This window comes from Daldinia caldariorum (assembly GCF_022478825.1).
Source record: "Daldinia caldariorum strain CBS 122874 unplaced genomic scaffold F4812scaffold_9, whole genome shotgun sequence".
In the NCBI taxonomy this organism is placed as follows: domain Eukaryota; kingdom Fungi; phylum Ascomycota; class Sordariomycetes; order Xylariales; family Hypoxylaceae; genus Daldinia; species Daldinia caldariorum.
In genome coordinates, this window is record NW_025953045.1 from 524,133 (window position 1) to 542,498 (window position 18,366).

General features: G+C 50.6%; 5 protein-coding genes across 5 annotated transcripts; 4 read left to right on the top strand and 1 right to left on the bottom strand.

Annotated features, from left to right (window-relative positions):
- Positions 1-256: 256 nt before the first annotated feature.
- On the top strand, positions 257-2,983 carry F4812DRAFT_429648 (prolyl-tRNA synthetase). The gene is made up of 7 exons (XM_047934289.1): positions 257-520; positions 576-660; positions 726-766; positions 842-932; positions 994-1,076; positions 1,136-1,265; positions 1,323-2,983. The coding sequence occupies exons 1-7, from the start codon at positions 410-412 to the stop codon at positions 2,633-2,635; spliced, it is 1,854 nt and encodes a 617-aa protein (XP_047789781.1). The 5' UTR covers positions 257-409; the 3' UTR covers positions 2,636-2,983.
- Positions 2,984-5,413, top strand: F4812DRAFT_429653 (yellowish-green 1-like protein). The gene is made up of 5 exons (XM_047934290.1): positions 2,984-3,267; positions 3,398-3,603; positions 3,773-4,384; positions 4,536-4,748; positions 4,887-5,413. The coding sequence occupies exons 1-5, from the start codon at positions 3,163-3,165 to the stop codon at positions 5,020-5,022; spliced, it is 1,272 nt and encodes a 423-aa protein (XP_047789782.1). The 5' UTR covers positions 2,984-3,162; the 3' UTR covers positions 5,023-5,413.
- F4812DRAFT_429660 (alpha/beta-hydrolase) lies at positions 5,407-8,371 on the top strand. Its single transcript, XM_047934291.1, has 4 exons — positions 5,407-6,511; positions 6,569-6,703; positions 6,778-7,033; positions 7,103-8,371. The coding sequence occupies exons 1-4, from the start codon at positions 5,951-5,953 to the stop codon at positions 7,870-7,872; spliced, it is 1,722 nt and encodes a 573-aa protein (XP_047789783.1). The 5' UTR covers positions 5,407-5,950; the 3' UTR covers positions 7,873-8,371.
- A 283-nt stretch (positions 8,372-8,654) lies between these two features.
- F4812DRAFT_429671 (ankyrin) lies at positions 8,655-15,332 on the top strand. The gene is made up of 9 exons (XM_047934292.1): positions 8,655-9,614; positions 9,676-9,704; positions 9,758-10,307; positions 10,406-10,488; positions 10,536-10,664; positions 10,722-11,912; positions 12,086-12,798; positions 12,859-13,862; positions 13,935-15,332. The coding sequence occupies exons 1-9, from the start codon at positions 8,966-8,968 to the stop codon at positions 15,107-15,109; spliced, it is 5,523 nt and encodes a 1,840-aa protein (XP_047789784.1). The 5' UTR covers positions 8,655-8,965; the 3' UTR covers positions 15,110-15,332.
- A 1,063-nt stretch (positions 15,333-16,395) lies between these two features.
- F4812DRAFT_471520 (uncharacterized protein) lies at positions 16,396-18,366 on the bottom strand (the record flags this gene model as incomplete). Its single annotated transcript, XM_047939099.1, has 2 exons — positions 16,396-17,792; positions 17,898-18,366. 2 exons carry the CDS (start codon positions 18,364-18,366, stop codon positions 16,501-16,503), a joined length of 1,761 nt encoding a protein of 586 aa, XP_047789785.1. The 3' UTR covers positions 16,396-16,500.

The window sequence follows — 18,366 nt, forward strand, 5'->3', positions numbered from 1 at the left end:
CGAGGCGTTATCCAGTTGCGACAAGTAAGAGGAAAATTTAAAAAACCAGAACGAAAAAAAAAAAAAGTTGGGAGGGGCGAGGCGGGATGGTCCCAATCTACAAATTAGCCAATCGATAGGTCTCGATAGGTCTCGATACTAAAGCTACCATGCAAGGCTGAGGACCCCTGGAGTTCTGTGGCCCACTTAAAGCTCTTACCTTATCGAGTACCTAACCTTAGCTGCTTAGGTACCTAAGGTAAGTATCTTTTCTATATGTGCAAGTCGCATGTTTAAGCTCATATGGAAAACACTAAGATCCAATTAGCCATTCTTATAAACATTCTTAATAAGAAGTAACTTTCTGAAATATTTTTATACTTTACTACGTTGTTATGTGCGGGGAGAAATCAACCATGCTACAATCAAGATGATGCTCCTATCACGTACTCCGAGGAGAAAATATGCATTTGCACTCCAACGCTTGAGAGTTTATGCTATACGACCTTCAAGTACTTCGGCGTCGCCAAATGACCACCTGGTTTGAATAATGACCCCTATCAGCATATCCTACAAATAAGTTAATGAATCCTTAGTCTGAACCCATTGTACAAGACAGTTTCACTCGCCTGTCCAAGTTCTGGATACCTACGGGAGGAATAACTGCTACCGAGAATGAAGGTACGCAGGTTGTTATTTTAAAATAAAACTATTCTAGTTGCGCGACCATCCTGATATATGTCTAGATGCTCATAGCAAGTTAATCCGAGCTGGATACCTCCGTCAAGTAAGTCACCACATAAGAACTTGTTTCATTCCATATATTAAGTTCTTAAGTCTAATACATCACACTCTTGCTAAGTCTCATGCTGGGATCTTCCATATGCTCCCGCTAGGCCAAAAGGTCCAGGAGAAACTAGAAAGATTAATAGATAAATATATGTCACAAGTTGGTGAGAATCATACACACCCCCTCTTCCTAATTCTATTCTCGTCATGCTTATTCCTATCAAGGCGCATCTAAGGTGGCCTTATCATCTATCTCATCCCAATCTCTGTGGCAGCAAACAAACCGACTAGAAGGTTATGGTCCAGAGGTAAGCTAGAGAAACTACACCTTTAAGCCAGTATTTAGTAAACTCATAATGCTTTCCAGTTATTCCGGTTAACCGATAGGAAAGATGTTCCCTATTTACTGGCACCAACTCACGAGGAAGAGATAACAACACTCGTCGCAAAGACAATCAAGTCATACAAGAATCTACCTTTAAGACTTTATCAAATTGGTAAGTTACCTGTTCAACTTAATTCTTTAGTAATTGGGTCTCACCTTTTTCTTCTAGGCCGCAAGTATCGCGACGAAATCCGACCCCGACACGGATTATTACGGTCAAGAGAGTTTCTCATGAAGGACCTCTACACTTTCGACTACTCTGTCGAATCCGCACTCTCAACTTATGAACAAGTATGTGCTGCCTATTCTCGCCTCTTTGACGAACTGAAGCTCCCATACCTAGTTGCGGAAGCCAGCTCCGGTGATATTGGAGGCGATCTCAGCCACGAATACCATCTTCCCACTTCGATTGGAGAGGACAACGTGATTAATTGCGACAGCTGCAACTACGTCGCTAATGAGGAGCTTGCTGCCACACGGCTTAGTCCGTCAGACACTCCTCCGGCTGAATCCGGAGATGTGCTAACTGCTGGAGTTTGGCGCGGCGTCTCCAAAGATAGGTCAACTCTTATCAATGTTTGGTATCCTGCTTCCTACTCGGACGACGACATTAACACATATGCAATCAAATCCATTCTTCCAGAATTAGATTCGAGTCTCATCGACTCAACGCCGTTTTGGTCTTCTGCACCTTCTGAAACTAGAAAGGGGCTACGATTAGTGAACATTGTCGATTGCCGGCTTGGTTCTCCTTTTACTGTCGCGCTTGAAACAAATCCAAACCCCAAGTTTCTACTACCCGAAGGAGCCGACCTCGACCTTTCTATCATCACGAGCGACTACATAACCACGTCGACAAACGGAGAGCCTCTTAACGTTCTTCGCATTCGTGATGGCGATAGCTGTCCTCGATGTGAGTCGGGGAAGCTCAAGGTCCAGAAAGCAATCGAGCTCGGACATACATTCCATCTTGGGACACGATACTCGGAACCTCTTGAAGCTCATGTCCAGGTTCCTAAACACTTGATAGAAGGTGGTTCCTCCACCGCTAAACCTGGAAGCATGGTGACCGTGCCCATGCAAATGGGGTGTCATGGCATAGGAGTGTCCCGCATCATCGGCGCTGTCGCGGACCACCTAGCCGATAGTAAAGGTCTGAACTGGCCCCGCGCCATCGCACCCTTCGAGGTAGTTGTCATTCCGGGTCGGGGCTTAGACCAAGACAGCGTAATCGTCTCGGAGTATCTAGCAAATTCCCAAGCCTCTCGGACCTTGGACTTGTTGCTGGACGACCGTCCGGAGTCTTTACCGTGGAAGATGAGAGACGCTGACCTGATCGGATACCCGGTTGTAGTGATCCTCGGGAAGGGATGGAGTACGGACAGGCTCTGCGAAGTCCAATGCAGGAGACTTTCTAGCGTATCGCACGTCGTCCTCGAGGAACTCCCTATGTATATTAACCAACTCCTCACTCAGCTCTAGATTCTAGAGGAAAATTGAAAAAAGAGTGTAAATATCCACACCTTCGGTCATTTACAAACCTGCCAAGATAGGTACCTAACCGTAAGCCCGCGTGCTGCAGGATTATCGGGAAGACTTATAATGCGGTCGCTTAGAACTCACAGGGGGATTTGTTAGTGGATAAAAAAGCAATTCGGGACCGAGATAATGCCATGTCTTACATTGAATCCATCAAACGACACAGGTAATGATCATTAACTGCTTACGAAAATTCGGAAGCGCGAAGACGCGGGGATCCCCACACCCGGCCGTCCGGCTCGTCACTCCTCCCGTATATAAGGAGTAGCCAGTTCTTAGGTTTTTAGCGCTCTTGGTAGTTAGTTCTAAGACAATCTTATAAGCCTGCAAAGATATATCTATTATCGTAGTCCAGGGTGCTTATGCTATCCAAATTAATTCACCTAAGAGGTAGCTAAAAGAAGACTTGCACTACTATATTAGGTACCTATTCGTGTTCTCACTCACCGGCCCAAGTCATCGTCATCGCCATGGCCGCCCCCGGGAACAGGTTCTTCATCCAGGAAAAGCTCGCGCAGACGGCGCCGCACCACGAGAGTTTCAAGGCGCTATGGGAGACGAAGTGGAAGCAACCTGTACGCCATCACCTAGTTCTCACGTCATGCCTACCTACCCTACATACCTACCTTATATACCTAGGCACACACATACCATAGACGATGCGCAGAGCAGCTAATCAGCCAGGGGATTCTCTCGCGACCTTAGTGCGAGATGGGCGTGTACCCGTTCATGTTCGGCGCGATCCAAGACTTCCAGCCGGTCGTCGACGACATCGTGGCCAAGGGCCTCCAGCGGCCGTACGACTGGGACGCGTACGCGCAGTGCTTCTTCCCGAAAGCGCGGGAGCTCGTGGCGCGCGCGGAAGAGGCCGAGAGGGACGGCGAGGTGGAGAAGGCTTCCGAGCTGTATTTGTGCGTGATACCTACCTAACCTAACCTAAAACTTCACCCCTATCGGAAAATTCCTATATGGCTTTTCAACGGCTTCTCTACGCTGATACGGGGGAGGGTTGGTTGGTTCTGATTATGTGTTTGCTTTTGTTCTTGTCCATATTCATATTCTTATTATTTTATCATGCAGGCGCGCCTCAGCCCTCTACCGCATAGCGCGCTTCCCCGCGCCGCGCTCCGAGCAGCAGCGGCACGCGTGGACGCGCGGCAAGCAGGCGGCGCGGAAAGGGCTCGGGCTCTCGCGGCACGCGATGGTCGAAGTGGCGATCCCGCACGCGCGGCACGCGGCGGGCGGCGACGGGTGGGTCCTCCCGGCCTTCTACCACCGACCCGCTCCGAAAACGGCAGAGACAGATACCAAGTGTCCGCTCGTCGTCGTGTTCACGGGCCTCGACGGGTATCGCACGGAGCTCGCGGTGTGGAAGGACGGGTGGGCGGAGCTCGGGTGCGCGACGCTGGTGGTCGAGATCCCGGGGACGGGGGACAACCCGGGGGCGGCGGGGGATCCGGAGAGCGCGGACCGCGTGTGGAGCAGCTTGTTCGACTGGGTCGCGGGGCAGGACGGGATCGACCAGAGCCGGATTGTGAACTGGGGGTTCAGCACGGGGGGGTACTACTCGATACGCGTGGCGCACACGCACGCGGATAAGTTGAAGGGGGTGGTCGCGCTGGGGGGAGGCGCGCACCATATGTTTGATCCGGAGTGGTTGGATGCCGTTGACGATTTGGAGTATCCGTTCGAGTAAGTTTTCTTCCTACCTAGGTAATCTATAACCACACACTCTCCTCTCACTACCTACCTATCCCACTCAACATTAAATACCAGGTACCTAGGTAGGTAATCAAGTAGGGAAGGGGATTTCCCAACTAACACTATTATTATGTCTTCGCAGTCTAGCCCATACGCTTAGCCACAAGTTCGGATACGCAGACCAGGACTTCGATAAATTCAAGAAAGAAGCGCGAGACAAGTTCTCCCTGCTGGTGACGGGAATACTGGACAAGCCGTGCACGCGCCTGCTCCTGGTGAACGGGACGGAAGACGAGATCTTCCCGATCGACGATTACTACCTGTGTCTACAGCACGGGGGGCCGAAAGAAGCTCGGTAAGTCTAAGCGAGCGACATGACATACATAAATAACACACATAGTTATATGTCCCTTTTTAAACTCCCTCTTCCTATCCCTATCCCTCGCGTTTTGAAAAAAAATTATCTAATTTCCGCTGCTCTCCCCCTACCTAGGTTTGTCCCGGGCGTCAAGCACATGGGCGAGCCGCAGTCGTTCTCGATCATCCTGCAGTGGCTCTTCAAGCTGCTTGATATCCAAGGGGACGTGGGGAAGTTCCTGTTGACTATCCCGTCTAAGCCGAAATATTAACTGGCTATATGAAATTCGCTTGGGGGTTTGAGCATATACACAAATTAAACATGTATAATATAACGCACTCATAGCAAATCCTTAATAGAGAAAACATTAGGGGTATGATTGATTTATGACTGATGTTTGCTGGTAAATTAATTATTACCTATGCCGAGCATATTGAAACACCACGGGCCGTAACACATATATAATCTATCAATTCGTTCGCCTCGTTGCATGCTTCTATCTTTAGTTTTGTTTGTTTGTCTGTGTGTGTTTTCTTTTGCCCCTTTCTCGGTACCAGTTCCATGCATTTACCAGTACCGGTACAATAATACTACGTGCTACCTAGATCCAACGTGACGAATCACTTATTAGATTAAATAAAATAAAAAGATGATCAGCGCGGGGTGGTTGGTTGGTCTGCTGCTGCGGTGCTGCTGTGCTTCCGTGGCTTGCAGCTGATTTGCGAAGGAAGGTCATCTTCTTGCATGTCTTGTCTTGTCTGGTCCTGCATGTCTAGCGCGTGCTCTTTTTCGTCGATTGTGTACATGGTATTTTCGAACAATCCCTAGGAAATACGACCTTCCTTAAATAATCATTCGTTGCGCCTACGCGGATAATGCGGTTTCTACCTTAGATACTTTAGATTGCCGAGAGTGGAATATCTAGAATTTACTCTGAGCATTGCGGTATACACTTTTTATCATTTTGAGGCATTCACACCGCTATGGACTAAGCTATCAACCCCACCATCGGTAAGGGGTTCTGGTTCTGGTTCTGGGCCTGTGCAGTCTTAGATTTCGACGAATTTGGAGTTTGCAAGGTGCCTAAAAGCATCCCGAGTTGTTACGTAGGACTTATCACATCTACAACAAACACTGACATTCCTCCACCAACTCCGGACCGCTCGGTGCTTGGACCTCCAGGCACGGCCACTCTCACGATGGCGCTTTCGGGAATCGTACTGGGCCTGCTAGCAGCGGCGTTTGGCAGCACAGCAGCAGGAGGGCTCGCGAGAGACGATCCCGTGGTGACGGTGAAGAACGGCAGTTACGAGGGCTTATACCTTGCGGGATTTGAGCAGGACGCCTTTCTTGGTGTACCGTATGCCCAAGATACCGGTGGACAGAATCGGTTCCGCGTTCCGCAGTCCTTGAACGAGACGTGGAGCGGGACGCGGAGCGCGAAGGCTTATGGCAACGCGTGCCCGGACTATTATCTATCGGCCGAAGAACTGCATGGCATGAGCGAGAATTGCCTTAGCATCAATATCGTGCGACCGGCTGGAGTCCATAACAGCGGCAGTAGTAACGATAGCGCGCAGCGTCTCCCGGTGTTGCTATGGATCCACGGGGGTGCTTACCAATACGGCGGTAGCGGACAGGCCGTGTATAACCTCACGTACCTTGTACAGAAGTCCGTCGAAATCGGCTCGCCCATTATTGGAGCTAGCATCAACTATAGAAAAGGTGGTTGGGGTAACATGTACTCCGTGGAAATCCAGGTGAGACACAGCTGTCTGCTCTACTTGAGATCCACAAGGAGCTAATTTACGGGATAGGGATCTGGAAACACCAATCTAGCGCTGCGAGATATGCGCCAAGCGCTAGCCTGGGTACAAGAGAACATCGAAGCTTTCGGAGGGGATGCTTCATCAGTGACGATCTGGGGCCAATCTGCCGGATCATTCGCCGTGGTATGTTTACGATGAGTATCATGGAGACAAATTGCCGAAAGCAAAAAGGTAGCTAACGTTGTTAAATCGAATAGGGTCAACTTTTGTTGAGTTACGGCGGACGAACGGACGGCCTCTTCCATCGGTCTATCCAGGAGAGCGGAAGTGCAACGACGGCCTGGTATAATGGGTCAGACTGGTACCAGCCTATCTACGACAACATCGTCAAACAGGCCAAGTGTGACTCGGTCCCAGATTCGCTTGAGTGTTTGCGTACCCTCGACTACGAGACCATATACCCGCTCCTAAACTCGTCCAATGTCGGAGGCCCAGGCTTTTACCCTACGGTCGGTGAGTACCGCAAATAAAAATAATATCCGCGCAGTTAGTCGCAATAGCTAATCTCGGGGGTACCGACAGATGGTGATGTGATTCCGAATTACCCATCAGAGCTCCTGAGCACCGGTCGATTCGCGCACGTCCCGCATATCTACGGGACGGTGTCAGACGACGGCACCGACAACGCCCCCTTCGGCATCAACACCGATGAAGATTTGCGGAACTACCTGCTCCACCGCACAGGCTTCAAGTTCCCCGAAGCAGTTGTCGATCATATCCTGGAGCTGTACCCAGACGACCCAACGCAGGGAGTGCCCATCAACACAGGATCGGAACGCTTCGCGGACAACGGATGGCAGTACAAGCGGGTCGCAGCCATCGTCGGCGACGTCTTCTACCACGGGCCGCGCCGCTTCGACGCGCAGAACTACGCGCCGCTTTCGCCGACGTACGTGTACCGATTCAACACGCGGCCGTGGCAGAGCACGCTGGAAAACACGACGGCGCACGGCAACCCGTTCGACGGGGACGGGGGTCTGACGCCCGCCTACAAGGGCGTGGAGCACTTCAGCGAGGTGCCCTTCGTCTTCGCCAACCCGGCGATGGTGGGCCCGTTGCCGGAGTACCACGAGCTGAGCGACCAGGTGAGCAGCCAGTGGATACGGTTCGCGAGCACCGGTGATCCGAACGGCCCGGGGCTGCCGCACTGGCCGCGGTACGACGAGTGCGAGGACGGGTATAATCTGGTTGTGCAGACGGAAGCGCAGGGTGGGACGTATGTGGAGGAGGATACATACCGTCTGGCTGGACGCGAGTATCTAACGCAGTGGGCGAGAAGGAGACACGTATAAAGAGGTAGTAGGTACATACCTACCTAACCTATGGAATCTCGTCTCTTAGAATTCTTCCCAAGGAAGGCTTGGTTGTAGTACATAACGTTTCTTACCTATTTAATGCTAGGGATAGGGATAGACTATTTTCGTGATTAGGATGAAAGCCCCTATTCATTAATACAAAGTTCGACTACCGATTTTAGGTACTTTTAGTATCTGCTATTAGTAGTAGCTTCATGCTGTTTGTTAGTTTGGGATTCTATCCGATACCTGGCATGAAAATGAGAGAAGTCATCTAACAATAGTGAAGCCCTCATGCGGTGCAACATAATCTACCAATGCAAACCCGGTGTATGTCAGAACCGTAAGCTGAGTTGCAAGTTGCTTGCTTACTATAGGCTTAAAATTGACCTGTAACATCTTCGTAGTTGTGTTTCATAGTTGTGCAAATAGGCAGCACAGGCGGTCAACCGTTCAACTCCAAGGCATCAACCACGGTTGATGGACAGTAAAGTTTAAATAACGAGGAGGATAAAGGGGGGGTGTGCTGCCTTGAGGAATGCCAAGTTCAACAATGCTTTTAATAAGTCACAAGACTTCGCGACAAAAGTTCAGGGGTGCTTAAACGTTGTGGACCCATTATAATCCCCTGGGCCCCATACTTTAGGACCCCTAACGATCAGAAGTTTAGAGAAGACCCCTGTTTTTTAGGCTCCAGTCGCGCTAGATTTTCTTCAGCTTCTCTCAATGGCGCATCTTCCCCACGATGGTACTATAATCTTTGCCTAAAACGGTAACAATAAGAGAACATGTATATTGTAGCTATGCTCAACGTCGACAAGTCTGCCTAAATCCTGACATCCAGTCCGTCAATATCGTCTATATCGAGATCACTACCTAGGTTAAGTACCTTTTGTACATAGATCTCTAATATAAATAATATCCCAATGCCATCCTGTTCCGTCTCAAATCGAACGTAGTTGTCTTAATATACCTCACCTCACTTCTCTCCAAGTTCTCTCATCTCCTCATTCAACCTCGTCTCGTTTCTACCTAAGTCTCTAGCATTATCTTGAGTCCTTATATTCTGAGCTGAGCTCAGTCGAGAACAATGGCAGCTATAGACCTTCCCAAGTTACCCGTCGCCCACGACGGGCTAGTGAACTACGTGGCCAACCACCCCGAGACTCCGATGAGAGAGATAATGGAGCCCTTTCGCAAGTACGAAGCAAAATTACGTGAAGTATACGCTCAGGAGCGTAACAACCCGGCCTTGGATAACCCTTATCTCAACACCCTACCCCTTTTCACTAAAGATACGCCAAGTATCAAGACTCGTGCCCGTAACCTCGAGGCGGAATCGCCCGAGGAGAAAGAGAAGTACATCATGACCCTCCCGGACGACAGGCGACGTCCGAACGGCTCACCCGCCGTCGTTACTTCTCTCAAGGAGTTCCGCCGCAACTTCGGCATCTTTTCCGAGTCGTCGCTCGCCGAGATGGACTGGAGCAATGTCGTTGCCGCCGGGTCGTCCGTGGTTAACTGCCTCCTCCCCGTCCCCGACAGGTACAACAGCTCGAAGAGAGCTCTTCGCGAATATTATCATCAGAAGTTCTGCCCTGCTTCTGACGTCGACTTGTTTTTATACGGGCTCGACGAACAGCAGGCCATCGAGAAGATCAAGGATATCGAAGCACGGGTTCGAGACGCAATCCTCTCCGAAGTGACGGTCGTTCGAACTAAGAATGCCATCACTATCTGTGAGTACCTAGTCATCTTTATGCAAACCTATGGCTGTGACACTGACCCTATGGTAACCAGGCAGTCAATATCCCACTCGCCACATCCAGGTACGATCGGGGATGACTTACATTTTTGTATCCGTTGCTAACACCCTCTTTAGATCGTTCTTCGAGTATATAGGTCTATCTCGGAGATTCTTACCGGATTCGATATCGACTGTTCCTGTGCTGCTTACGACGGAGAACAGGTGTATTGTACCCCGCGAGCTCTGGCTTCGTACATCACCCAGATAAATCCTATCGATCTCAGCCGGAGAAGTCCCTCCTACGAGAATCGTCTCTCCAAGTACAGTCACAGGAACTTTGAGGTCTACTGGTCAGAACTAGACCGATCTCGGGTCGACCCTACCATCTTCGAACGTAGCTTTCAGAGAGTCCTCGGGCTTGCCCGCCTACTCGTTCTCGAACGCCTGCCGACTACGAACGCCCGGGACGAATATATGAAGAAGCGTAGACAGGAGAGGGGTCGGCCGGAACTGCCTTTTCGTTACCAGCGCCGCCTTCGAGGAAATATCAAAGATTACCACGAGGACGAAGTGGCAGATTGGGTTGCCGAGGACGAAGTTGCTAACTACCATACCTTCACCATCCCCTACGGCGAGAAGTTCCACGCAAAGAAGGTCGAAAAGCTTTGCTATACTAAGGACTTACGTAAGTACAAGCTCTTATACCAACGAACCAGGCCGATTTAGTCCTATCCTCGTGTGGTTCTTGTCGTATTCTTAGTCACATGTCTAATCTCGCATTAGTTCTGAACGCCGAATGGAACCAACCTAAGGAGAGGGAGGTCTATCTGCACAGACACCCCGCGTTCTTTGGGAGAGTCCAGGATGTGAGTAGAAAAATCAAGGGCCTGGGCATGTTTCTAACTAGTTGAAGGTGATCGATGACTGCTGCGGTACCTGTCCGAAGCCCAAAACTCCCGAAGAGATCGAAGTAGCAGAAAAGGAGAGCGAGATATATGTGTCCGGCAAAGTAACTTTTCGCATTGACGATCCAGGTAGACAGGTAAACAGAGTCCATCAACTAGATGATGATGCATATAAAAACTAACACATCCCGTAGCAAATAGGTTCATTTAATCCGCTCACCGAGGATGACTGGACCGAGATGGCATACGTCGGTAATACCGCTCGACTCTGCCAGGCCATCGTCGACGGCGACCTCGAGCACGTGGAAGATTGGCTATCGCAAGAAGGCGCCGATCCCAACAAGAGGGACTACACAGGCCGAACTCCTCTGCACCTTGCCGTCAGCAGTTCGACTCCTCAGATAGTGAAGTGTCTTGTCGACCACGGAGCACGTCTCGTCGCTCGCCTAGCGGACGGGCGGACCGCGCTCCATCTAGCCGCAACACGAGGCGATATTGAGATACTAAAGATCCTTCTTGAGAGGAGCAATGCTAACGAGGAAGAGGAAGGAGATAAGCTCGACAGGCGTCGCAAGGCTCGTAATGCGACCAGCCAAGATACACCACAAGTCGAAACCGACGAGAAGTCCGGCCATGAATCTGATGAAAACTCTGACACCGAGATGATAAGCGACGAAGAATCCGACCGTAGCAACGATATAGAGACCGTATATACCGCCGGATCATTTGTCAAGGTCGACAAAGACGAAAAAGCCGAGGAGGATGAGGCCTCGGCGCTTGAGGACGGCCAGGGCGGACCTGATTTCTACAAGATCGACGCCATCGCATGGGACTCCAAATGCAGCCCTTTGCATCTAGCCATCCTCGGGGGCCACTGCGAAGTCGTCAAGCTCTTGTGCCAGGAATTCGGTGCCGACGTGTTCTTGCCCGTCAAACACGGCGACGGGTCGCACTCGAACCCTAACGTTGCCATCCTAACGTTGACCCTGGCTTTAGCTCTCCCGACCGATAAGGCCATACCGATGGTAGAGACCTTGTTGAGCTTGGGCGCCACGTCTTCGCAAGCCGAGACGAACGGTGTGACCGCGTTCCACCGATACGCGAGAAGCGGCAGGCTGGAACTAATGGGGATCTTATTGGAGAAGGACAAGATCGGTCTTCAGAATGCCATCAACCACGTTGCCACTTACGGAAGTATCTATCACGGTAGCGCAAATAACCCACTAGTTTCGGCTTTGGACGCGGGTAGCCGAGATATCGTATCTAAACTTCTCCAAGTGGGAGCAAAGGTTGCCATCGACTTTGACGACTGGTTGAAAAGTGCCAAAGTCACTTACGGAGATCACATGGGTGTAAGACAAGGCGCTTACGGATACCAACTGGATGTAAGTGCGTCCCAAATTCTTCCAGGACATAACTTATTCGAAGCTTGCTTCGAGTGGTATTTTGTTCGGAAGAGTCGGCACCGTCTTCTACGGAATACGCTTCGACCCCCCCCTTCCGTACCTATTTTTCGTCTTCGTAAATGCGTTACGTACCTCTTACTAAATGTTAATAGACACACAAGAATCTTGAGAAATTTCTCGATCAAACCGAGCAGCCTCTGATCGTTGCGATTAGATCTCGGCATCCCGCAGATGCTATCGACATATTAGAGAAAGGAGCTGATCCAAACACAGTTACCAAAGTAAGCCATGCGGTCATCAGGTCCCAGAGTTCCAGCTGGAACAAGGGCCAGACCGCATTGGATCTCGTGCGTGATATACTTCAAGAGTGCCGCGAATATAAGGGGCAGCTGGTCAAATGGAGCCAAGCTTCACAGTCCGGAGAGGAAGCAGGCTTCTACAACTCAGAGACAAATACTTACCAGAAGCGCCCGGCCGAACCTTTCGGAATAGAAGAGTTCCTAGCAAAATTTAGCCCAGGGACTTACCAGCACTGGGCCGTCTCTTTGGACATTACCGCGACACTCGAGTCTCACAAAAACCAGATGAAGTGGTTCGAAAATGAGAAAGCAAAGAAGTCCAATCCGCAGGACTTGAGGGATAAACTCGACGTCCTCGAAGATGTCATCTCGCAGCTCGAAAGCGTGGAGAATATCCTCGAGGCCAAGGGTGCGAAAACTTTCAAGGAACAGTACCCCAAAGCCCCGGAGCAATTGAAACGCGCGTCTTATCACGTTCCGGTCAATGAACCGTCGGCATACGAGTTGAAATTCAGCTTCAATGCCCTGGACGCCACAGGCGCAAGAAATGACGCATATATCAAACTGTGAGCGAACCCCCCCCCCCCCCCCAACTTATAGCCTACCACATTACTAACCTGTCGCAGTTTGGAGGCGGCCTGGGCTGGAGACCTTCCCACGATCAAATCTCTCACCCTAGCTCCGTGGGACGCAGAGAAAAAGGAACCGCCTCTAAAGATAGCAGTGTCCGACGCGAAGCACAACAATCCGTTCTCTCTCGCCTTCATACGCGGGCATTACGACGTGGCGAAGGCGATTCTAGAGATCGCTCACGCCCAGTGGGCGCCGAAAGAGGAGAAGACGAAGCGATTCACCATGAATAAGGTCGAAGGCGAAGATTCCGCGGAGTCCGAAAGCGACAGCGACAGCGACGACGAACCCGGGATATACGAAAAGATCATCGACGACAAGTTCACCATCGAAGACGTCGGCCAAGTCTCTATGCAAGTAAAGAGCGAAACCCTCGCAACCCAACTTCTTAACTGGTCGGCGCCATCATTTATATGCCGCGGCGGCGCGTTTGTGGGGAGCATAAATCCGCAGGTACCCCTTTTCACCGCCGTAAAGGATAACGACATGAAGGCTTTCAACTTCTTGCTCGACCTTAACATTTACTTTGCCAGCAGAGAGCCCGTCGGCGAAGATGAATCGAGCCGGTTCTTCACGTTTCCGCAGAACCTATTCGAGTACGCCTTGGGCCTCGGCCGGACGGAGATGCTCGCGACCGTCGTCAAGCGGGTCGGCGCGGGGATCCCGATAGACGAGCTAGTGAAGACGACCGGCGAGGAACCGAAAGCGAAACCTCGCTACTACCAGGGTCTGAGCGTCTACGGGAAGAAGAGAGCGGACTGGGCCAAAGCAGGCCGCAACCTCGTGGTCAAGACGACGGGAAGCAAAGTACCGCCGCTGCTCACCGCCGCCCATCGGGGCTCCTTGGAGTCCGCGGAATGGTGCATCAGCGACGCGCCGATGCGGCTCTACTCGGAGTTCGGCAAATCCAAGGTCGCCAAGGAGGATCCGCGTCTCAAGCACTTAGTCAACGCTCCCGGCGGATTCGACAGGGCTATCGCAAAGTGGCTCGGGGCCCAGAGTAAGCAATACCTAACCTAACCACCTCGACTCCAGATTTACGCGGCCTCTTTTTTCGCTAACAGTTTTATAGACGACCTCGTCATCCACTGCGCCGTGATGGGCCAGCACACGGAAGGTCAGAACAAGCTCGTCGAGTATCTAACAAAGGTGTGCCCGGCGTCGCTCGAGGCCAGGACCGAAGAAGGGCGGACTCCGCTATACATCGCGTGCCTCCTCGGCAGGCTCGACTTAGCCAAGACGCTGCTGGACGCCGGAGCCGACCAGTCCGTGAAGGACAACAACCTGAACAACATCATCCACGCTCTGCTGACAAACCTGGGGACCGGGCCGGACAAGGACAAGCTCGACCGTCTCCGGGCCTTCCTGAACCTCCTCGACCCGGATCTCAGGGCGCACATGTTCCTGCAGCGGAACAACCTCGCGAGCGGCGGCGACACCCCCCTCCACTTCTGGCTCAAGACCGCCAACCCCAACACGGTCTACCGAGGGAACCGCAGCCGTTTCGGCTACACGCTGCTCAACGACGAGAACTCCCAGAACGTCGAGGTCCTGCGCCTGCTCCTAGAGTTTTCCGGCGGCGCGGAACTCGGCATCTTCAACGGCGCCGGGGATACAGTCCTGCATTCCGCGGTGCTTCGCCACCTGGCAGCGCACGTGCGGGTGATTCTCGACCAGGACCCCGACCTGGCGTACCGCGAGAACGCGGTCGGCCGGACGCCGGGGGAGATCGCGCACGACCTATTCATCAACTCGAAGACGGGAACGCAGAAGTCCCTCGAGACGGCGCGGGACACGACGAACAGCGTCGTGAGCAGGCTGAAGAACAGCGGCAGACAAGGCTTGCCAGCAACCTACTACAGGCGACGAGGCAGGGCTCCCGGAGACGCGGTCGGGAAGGACCGCAAGGAGAGCGCGTGGCGGGTGCTCGAGAAACATCTTCATCATCATATCGCTGCCGCCAACAAGCGCCGTCGCCTCGTCAGCCTCAACGAGGCGAACGACGTGGCGAAGAGGCTGGGCGAGAGCTACGCCGGGCAGCGGTACTACCAGAGGCCGACGTCTACGGACGCCGAGGAATACCAGGAACAGCAGCAACAGCCTCAGCAGCAGCAGGATGATAAATTGGTGGGTTTCATCTCCACGATGTACGAGGGTGCGAAACAGGGAGCTTGGGTTGGGAGAGACCAACGACGTACTTCCTCCGAACCTACTACTATCTTTGGAAGCGGTATATATCGTGTCTAGGCTGGGTTAGAGTAGTTTGAAGATGGATGGGTTTTGGGTTGGTATTCTTGTTATGTACTGACCTTTTTTTGGATATCTCAATTTGAGAAACATATAATAGGTTCTCCTGTTATATCTTTACTGCAATGCTCAAGTAGGTCAAGTTCAAAATGTAGGAAATTTGAGGCACGCTGCTCCCTCGAAGGTGCTTCGAGGGGTAAGCGCTAATAGATCACTACTCAACACTACATGCTTAACATCCTACGTGCTACTGCTTCTAATATCCACTATATGTACATATGTGGATATTATAAGGGGTCTAATGTCTATATAAAGGGTAGCCATCTCCTTTGAAGGAAGTTAGAAGGCCAGGTGTTATTAGATCATCTATAATAAACTGCATGCTGGCCCTCTAACACTCACACTGTATACGACATCCATCACGGGCACTATCTGACATTTATCATATTCAGATAATGTCCACAGTGTAAGGACCATTGAGCGAAAGGAATACTAACCTTAGCAAATTTACGTAGCCCAAGGAGGTTGCGATGTCAAAGTTAGAAGAGAAAAAGCACATCCAAGATAAATTGAAGAGGGGGAATTAGGTAAACCTACCCCTATGAAGATGACTACGAGGTATCTCAATACTAGAGCAAGTTTTAAAGTTTAGGCTAGTCATGCACGTACGTAATCTAGGTGCTTGAAGCTCTTTCCTCGCAAACGCATCCTGCAATTAGGTAATATCAGGAGTTCTGGATAAGTTCCTGTATATTGCGGGACTTACTCGCGGTGATTGATCAGATCAACAGCTGTAAAGTGGCGTTACTTATTTGTCGAATTGGGATATTTTCGGTTTAATACCCCCGCGATTTTCAAAAACCTTTCGCTTATAAAGGGAAGTTACAGGGATTGCTATTGCCTTCGGGCATTTGGTCAATTTGAAACGATACAGAGAAGATTAGCATGGCCCCTGCACTAAGGATGACACGCTTAATCAAAGTGAGCTTCAAAATTTTTTTTAGATCCTCTTCTCAAGAAAAACAAGGATTAAATTTTGCAAATACCGGGGTAGTTACACACCCGAGCTGTTGTGTAACCTTCAACCTTATGTCTATTTTTAATTGGCTATCTGTTTATCGATTAGACGAAAGGAAGGAGCATTCGAGTCTGGTAGGAAGTAATGATTTTTTTTTCTCATAGTGCGCCGCAGCCTTAGCTGCCCTAGCTTACCTAGGTACCTACCGTGAGGTACTTGTAAGTACCTAACATAATGATGTAGCTAACTTAATGCAACCTTGTGAAAATAATATACACGCTACATACCATCGCATATACAGAAACTCCTATTTACCACTCTCATGGATTCAATTCCGACGTTTGTCAAACCTTCGCCTACCTGTTGCTTTTTACTACTCCCTGGATAGTTCATCTTCGGAATCTTCTTCAAGTGCTACTACTCCATCCACCCACTTGTATATTGGCCCAAAGTCCATTGGCTCCTTGTCGCTCTGCTCATCCTCCAATGGCTCTTCACCATGGTAAAATTCATCGACGATATTGTGCGTGAAATTTTCTTCTACTTGGTCACGGGACCAGAAGAAGACGTTTTTGGCTGTGTATTTGGAAATACGACAAATTGCCTCCATATCCTCCTCATCCACTACCGTTTCGTCACCAGTACTTATATTTTCTAGAGGTAAAGGCATCGGAGGTTCAGGGTTGCGTTGATGCGTAGTAAAGCCTTTGTCTCTTATAGATCCAGGAACAAGCCATGTCCAATGTTGGTACTTCCAGTGGTGTGAACATCTGAGGTGGCTTTGCAACTCCATATCAACGTCCTTGGAACGCATAAACCCAAAAGGGGGCCACGGGTTATTTGGAATCTTATGGTAAGACTCATCCGTATAGTTATTGAAGCAGTCGTGACGCAAGCGCCAAACATTGGCTCTAGTAACCGTATCATCTTCTCGTAGATATGGTCCCTGGTTTTCGAGATCTAGAAACGACTGAGAAATGCCTGTCCAAGGGGCTATCTCCTCCCATTTGATTGTGTAAGTGTCACCATACTCAAGACAAGCGCGAAGGGGATATCCCCAATTACACAAGGCAACACCGAGCCACAAAGGCGCCGCTTTTGTACTAGACAGAACTTTCGCTAGCAATTCGTAGTCTCTCGATTCGTAGATTGGATCAACTATCTTACTGATGGCCCGAATCACGGCTCCTGCAACGTTGCAGTCAATACCCGGCTCCCAAACTACACTTTCCAGGCAAGCATCGAAGGTGTGGATGGAAAGGCTGAGTGTCATGAAATAGCTAAGTGACTCGAAATGGGGAGGATAGATATCGTATGATCCAGAGAGATTTACGGATGGAGGTAATGAGACTGCGGGTAAAGTTATTGTGGGAAGCATCGTATACGTGGAGTAGAAGCTGCGCGACGGGAGAACGAGCGCCGCTGCAAATGCCGCAGAGTTCTGATCTCCCAGGCCACAGGCGGCACAAAACCGAGCTAGATAAGTGGCAGCTATGGCGACCGTTGGCAGTTCCGCAAGTTCTGAGGCAACTCCGCTCCCGATAATCTCTAGTGAGCCAACGTCTTCAAGTAAAAGTGTCCAGGGCAGATGCGGACCTCGTTCCTTTTTGCCTAGCTGAGGCCTCCCGGGCGTGCTAATGAGTTTCCACCAGGCTACTTCCTGGTCTGTTGCATAAGCAAGTTCGATACGTCGCGGCGGATCCGACGAAGCACACGAAGAAGAATCTCATCGGGGGTTGGACAGAAGATATTTCAAATGCAAATGAAGACCTTTCCGTTCTGCAAGACTCATATTAAGAATGTACGCCCAGGCAAGAACAAGAAGAGCCAATCCATTATACTTGGAAGTTTTCCATGTTTGGAAACTTGCTTCGGTGGATAGACTGCACTTGGTGTACCGTGGTCGCCGTAGGGAGAGCTTTTGGGTTGGATTCTGCTTCTGTCGCAAGTCACAGCTCTTACTTGGAGAGTTGCCTTGATTTTGCCAAGTTGAAAATCCCTCAATGGCTCCCCAGTTGCTGGGGATACGTGCTGGCAGCGCGGGTATTCGAACCAGAAGATTGTCTAGATCACGCGCGTGTAGAAGGTTGTCAACAGGAGTGGACTTGGCGTGACCAAGAGCCTTCTTCCAACGTCGATATGTCCTACGGAAAATTGCTTCTCGTCGAGGATCATCAAAAGCTTTTCTCGGGTCATTGTATATTGTGTCGGCGTGTTCCATTGTCGACCTCGACGCCAT

What these genes read in the sequence shown, in the direction of transcription:
- F4812DRAFT_429648 (XM_047934289.1), top strand. Translation starts at nt 410, where the DNA reads ATGATGCTCCTATCACGTACTCCGAGGAGAAAATATGCATTTGCACTC. An exon ending in TAAATATATGTCACAAGTTG is followed by an intron (nt 933 to 993) that starts GTGAGAATCATA and finishes ATTCCTATCAAG; the next exon opens with GCGCATCTAAGGTGGCCTTA. An exon ending in TAGAAGGTTATGGTCCAGAG is followed by an intron (nt 1,077 to 1,135) that starts GTAAGCTAGAGA and finishes AATGCTTTCCAG; the next exon opens with TTATTCCGGTTAACCGATAG.
- F4812DRAFT_429653 (XM_047934290.1), top strand. Translation starts at nt 3,163, where the DNA reads ATGGCCGCCCCCGGGAACAGGTTCTTCATCCAGGAAAAGCTCGCGCAG. An exon ending in AGACGAAGTGGAAGCAACCT is followed by an intron (nt 3,268 to 3,397) that starts GTACGCCATCAC and finishes TCGCGACCTTAG; the next exon opens with TGCGAGATGGGCGTGTACCC. An exon ending in GATTTGGAGTATCCGTTCGA is followed by an intron (nt 4,385 to 4,535) that starts GTAAGTTTTCTT and finishes ATGTCTTCGCAG; the next exon opens with TCTAGCCCATACGCTTAGCC.
- F4812DRAFT_429660 (XM_047934291.1), top strand. Translation starts at nt 5,951, where the DNA reads ATGGCGCTTTCGGGAATCGTACTGGGCCTGCTAGCAGCGGCGTTTGGC. An exon ending in TGTACTCCGTGGAAATCCAG is followed by an intron (nt 6,512 to 6,568) that starts GTGAGACACAGC and finishes TTTACGGGATAG; the next exon opens with GGATCTGGAAACACCAATCT. An exon ending in CTGCCGGATCATTCGCCGTG is followed by an intron (nt 6,704 to 6,777) that starts GTATGTTTACGA and finishes TAAATCGAATAG; the next exon opens with GGTCAACTTTTGTTGAGTTA.
- F4812DRAFT_429671 (XM_047934292.1), top strand. Translation starts at nt 8,966, where the DNA reads ATGGCAGCTATAGACCTTCCCAAGTTACCCGTCGCCCACGACGGGCTA. An exon ending in TTGACGATCCAGGTAGACAG is followed by an intron (nt 10,665 to 10,721) that starts GTAAACAGAGTC and finishes CACATCCCGTAG; the next exon opens with CAAATAGGTTCATTTAATCC. An exon ending in AATGACGCATATATCAAACT is followed by an intron (nt 12,799 to 12,858) that starts GTGAGCGAACCC and finishes AACCTGTCGCAG; the next exon opens with TTTGGAGGCGGCCTGGGCTG.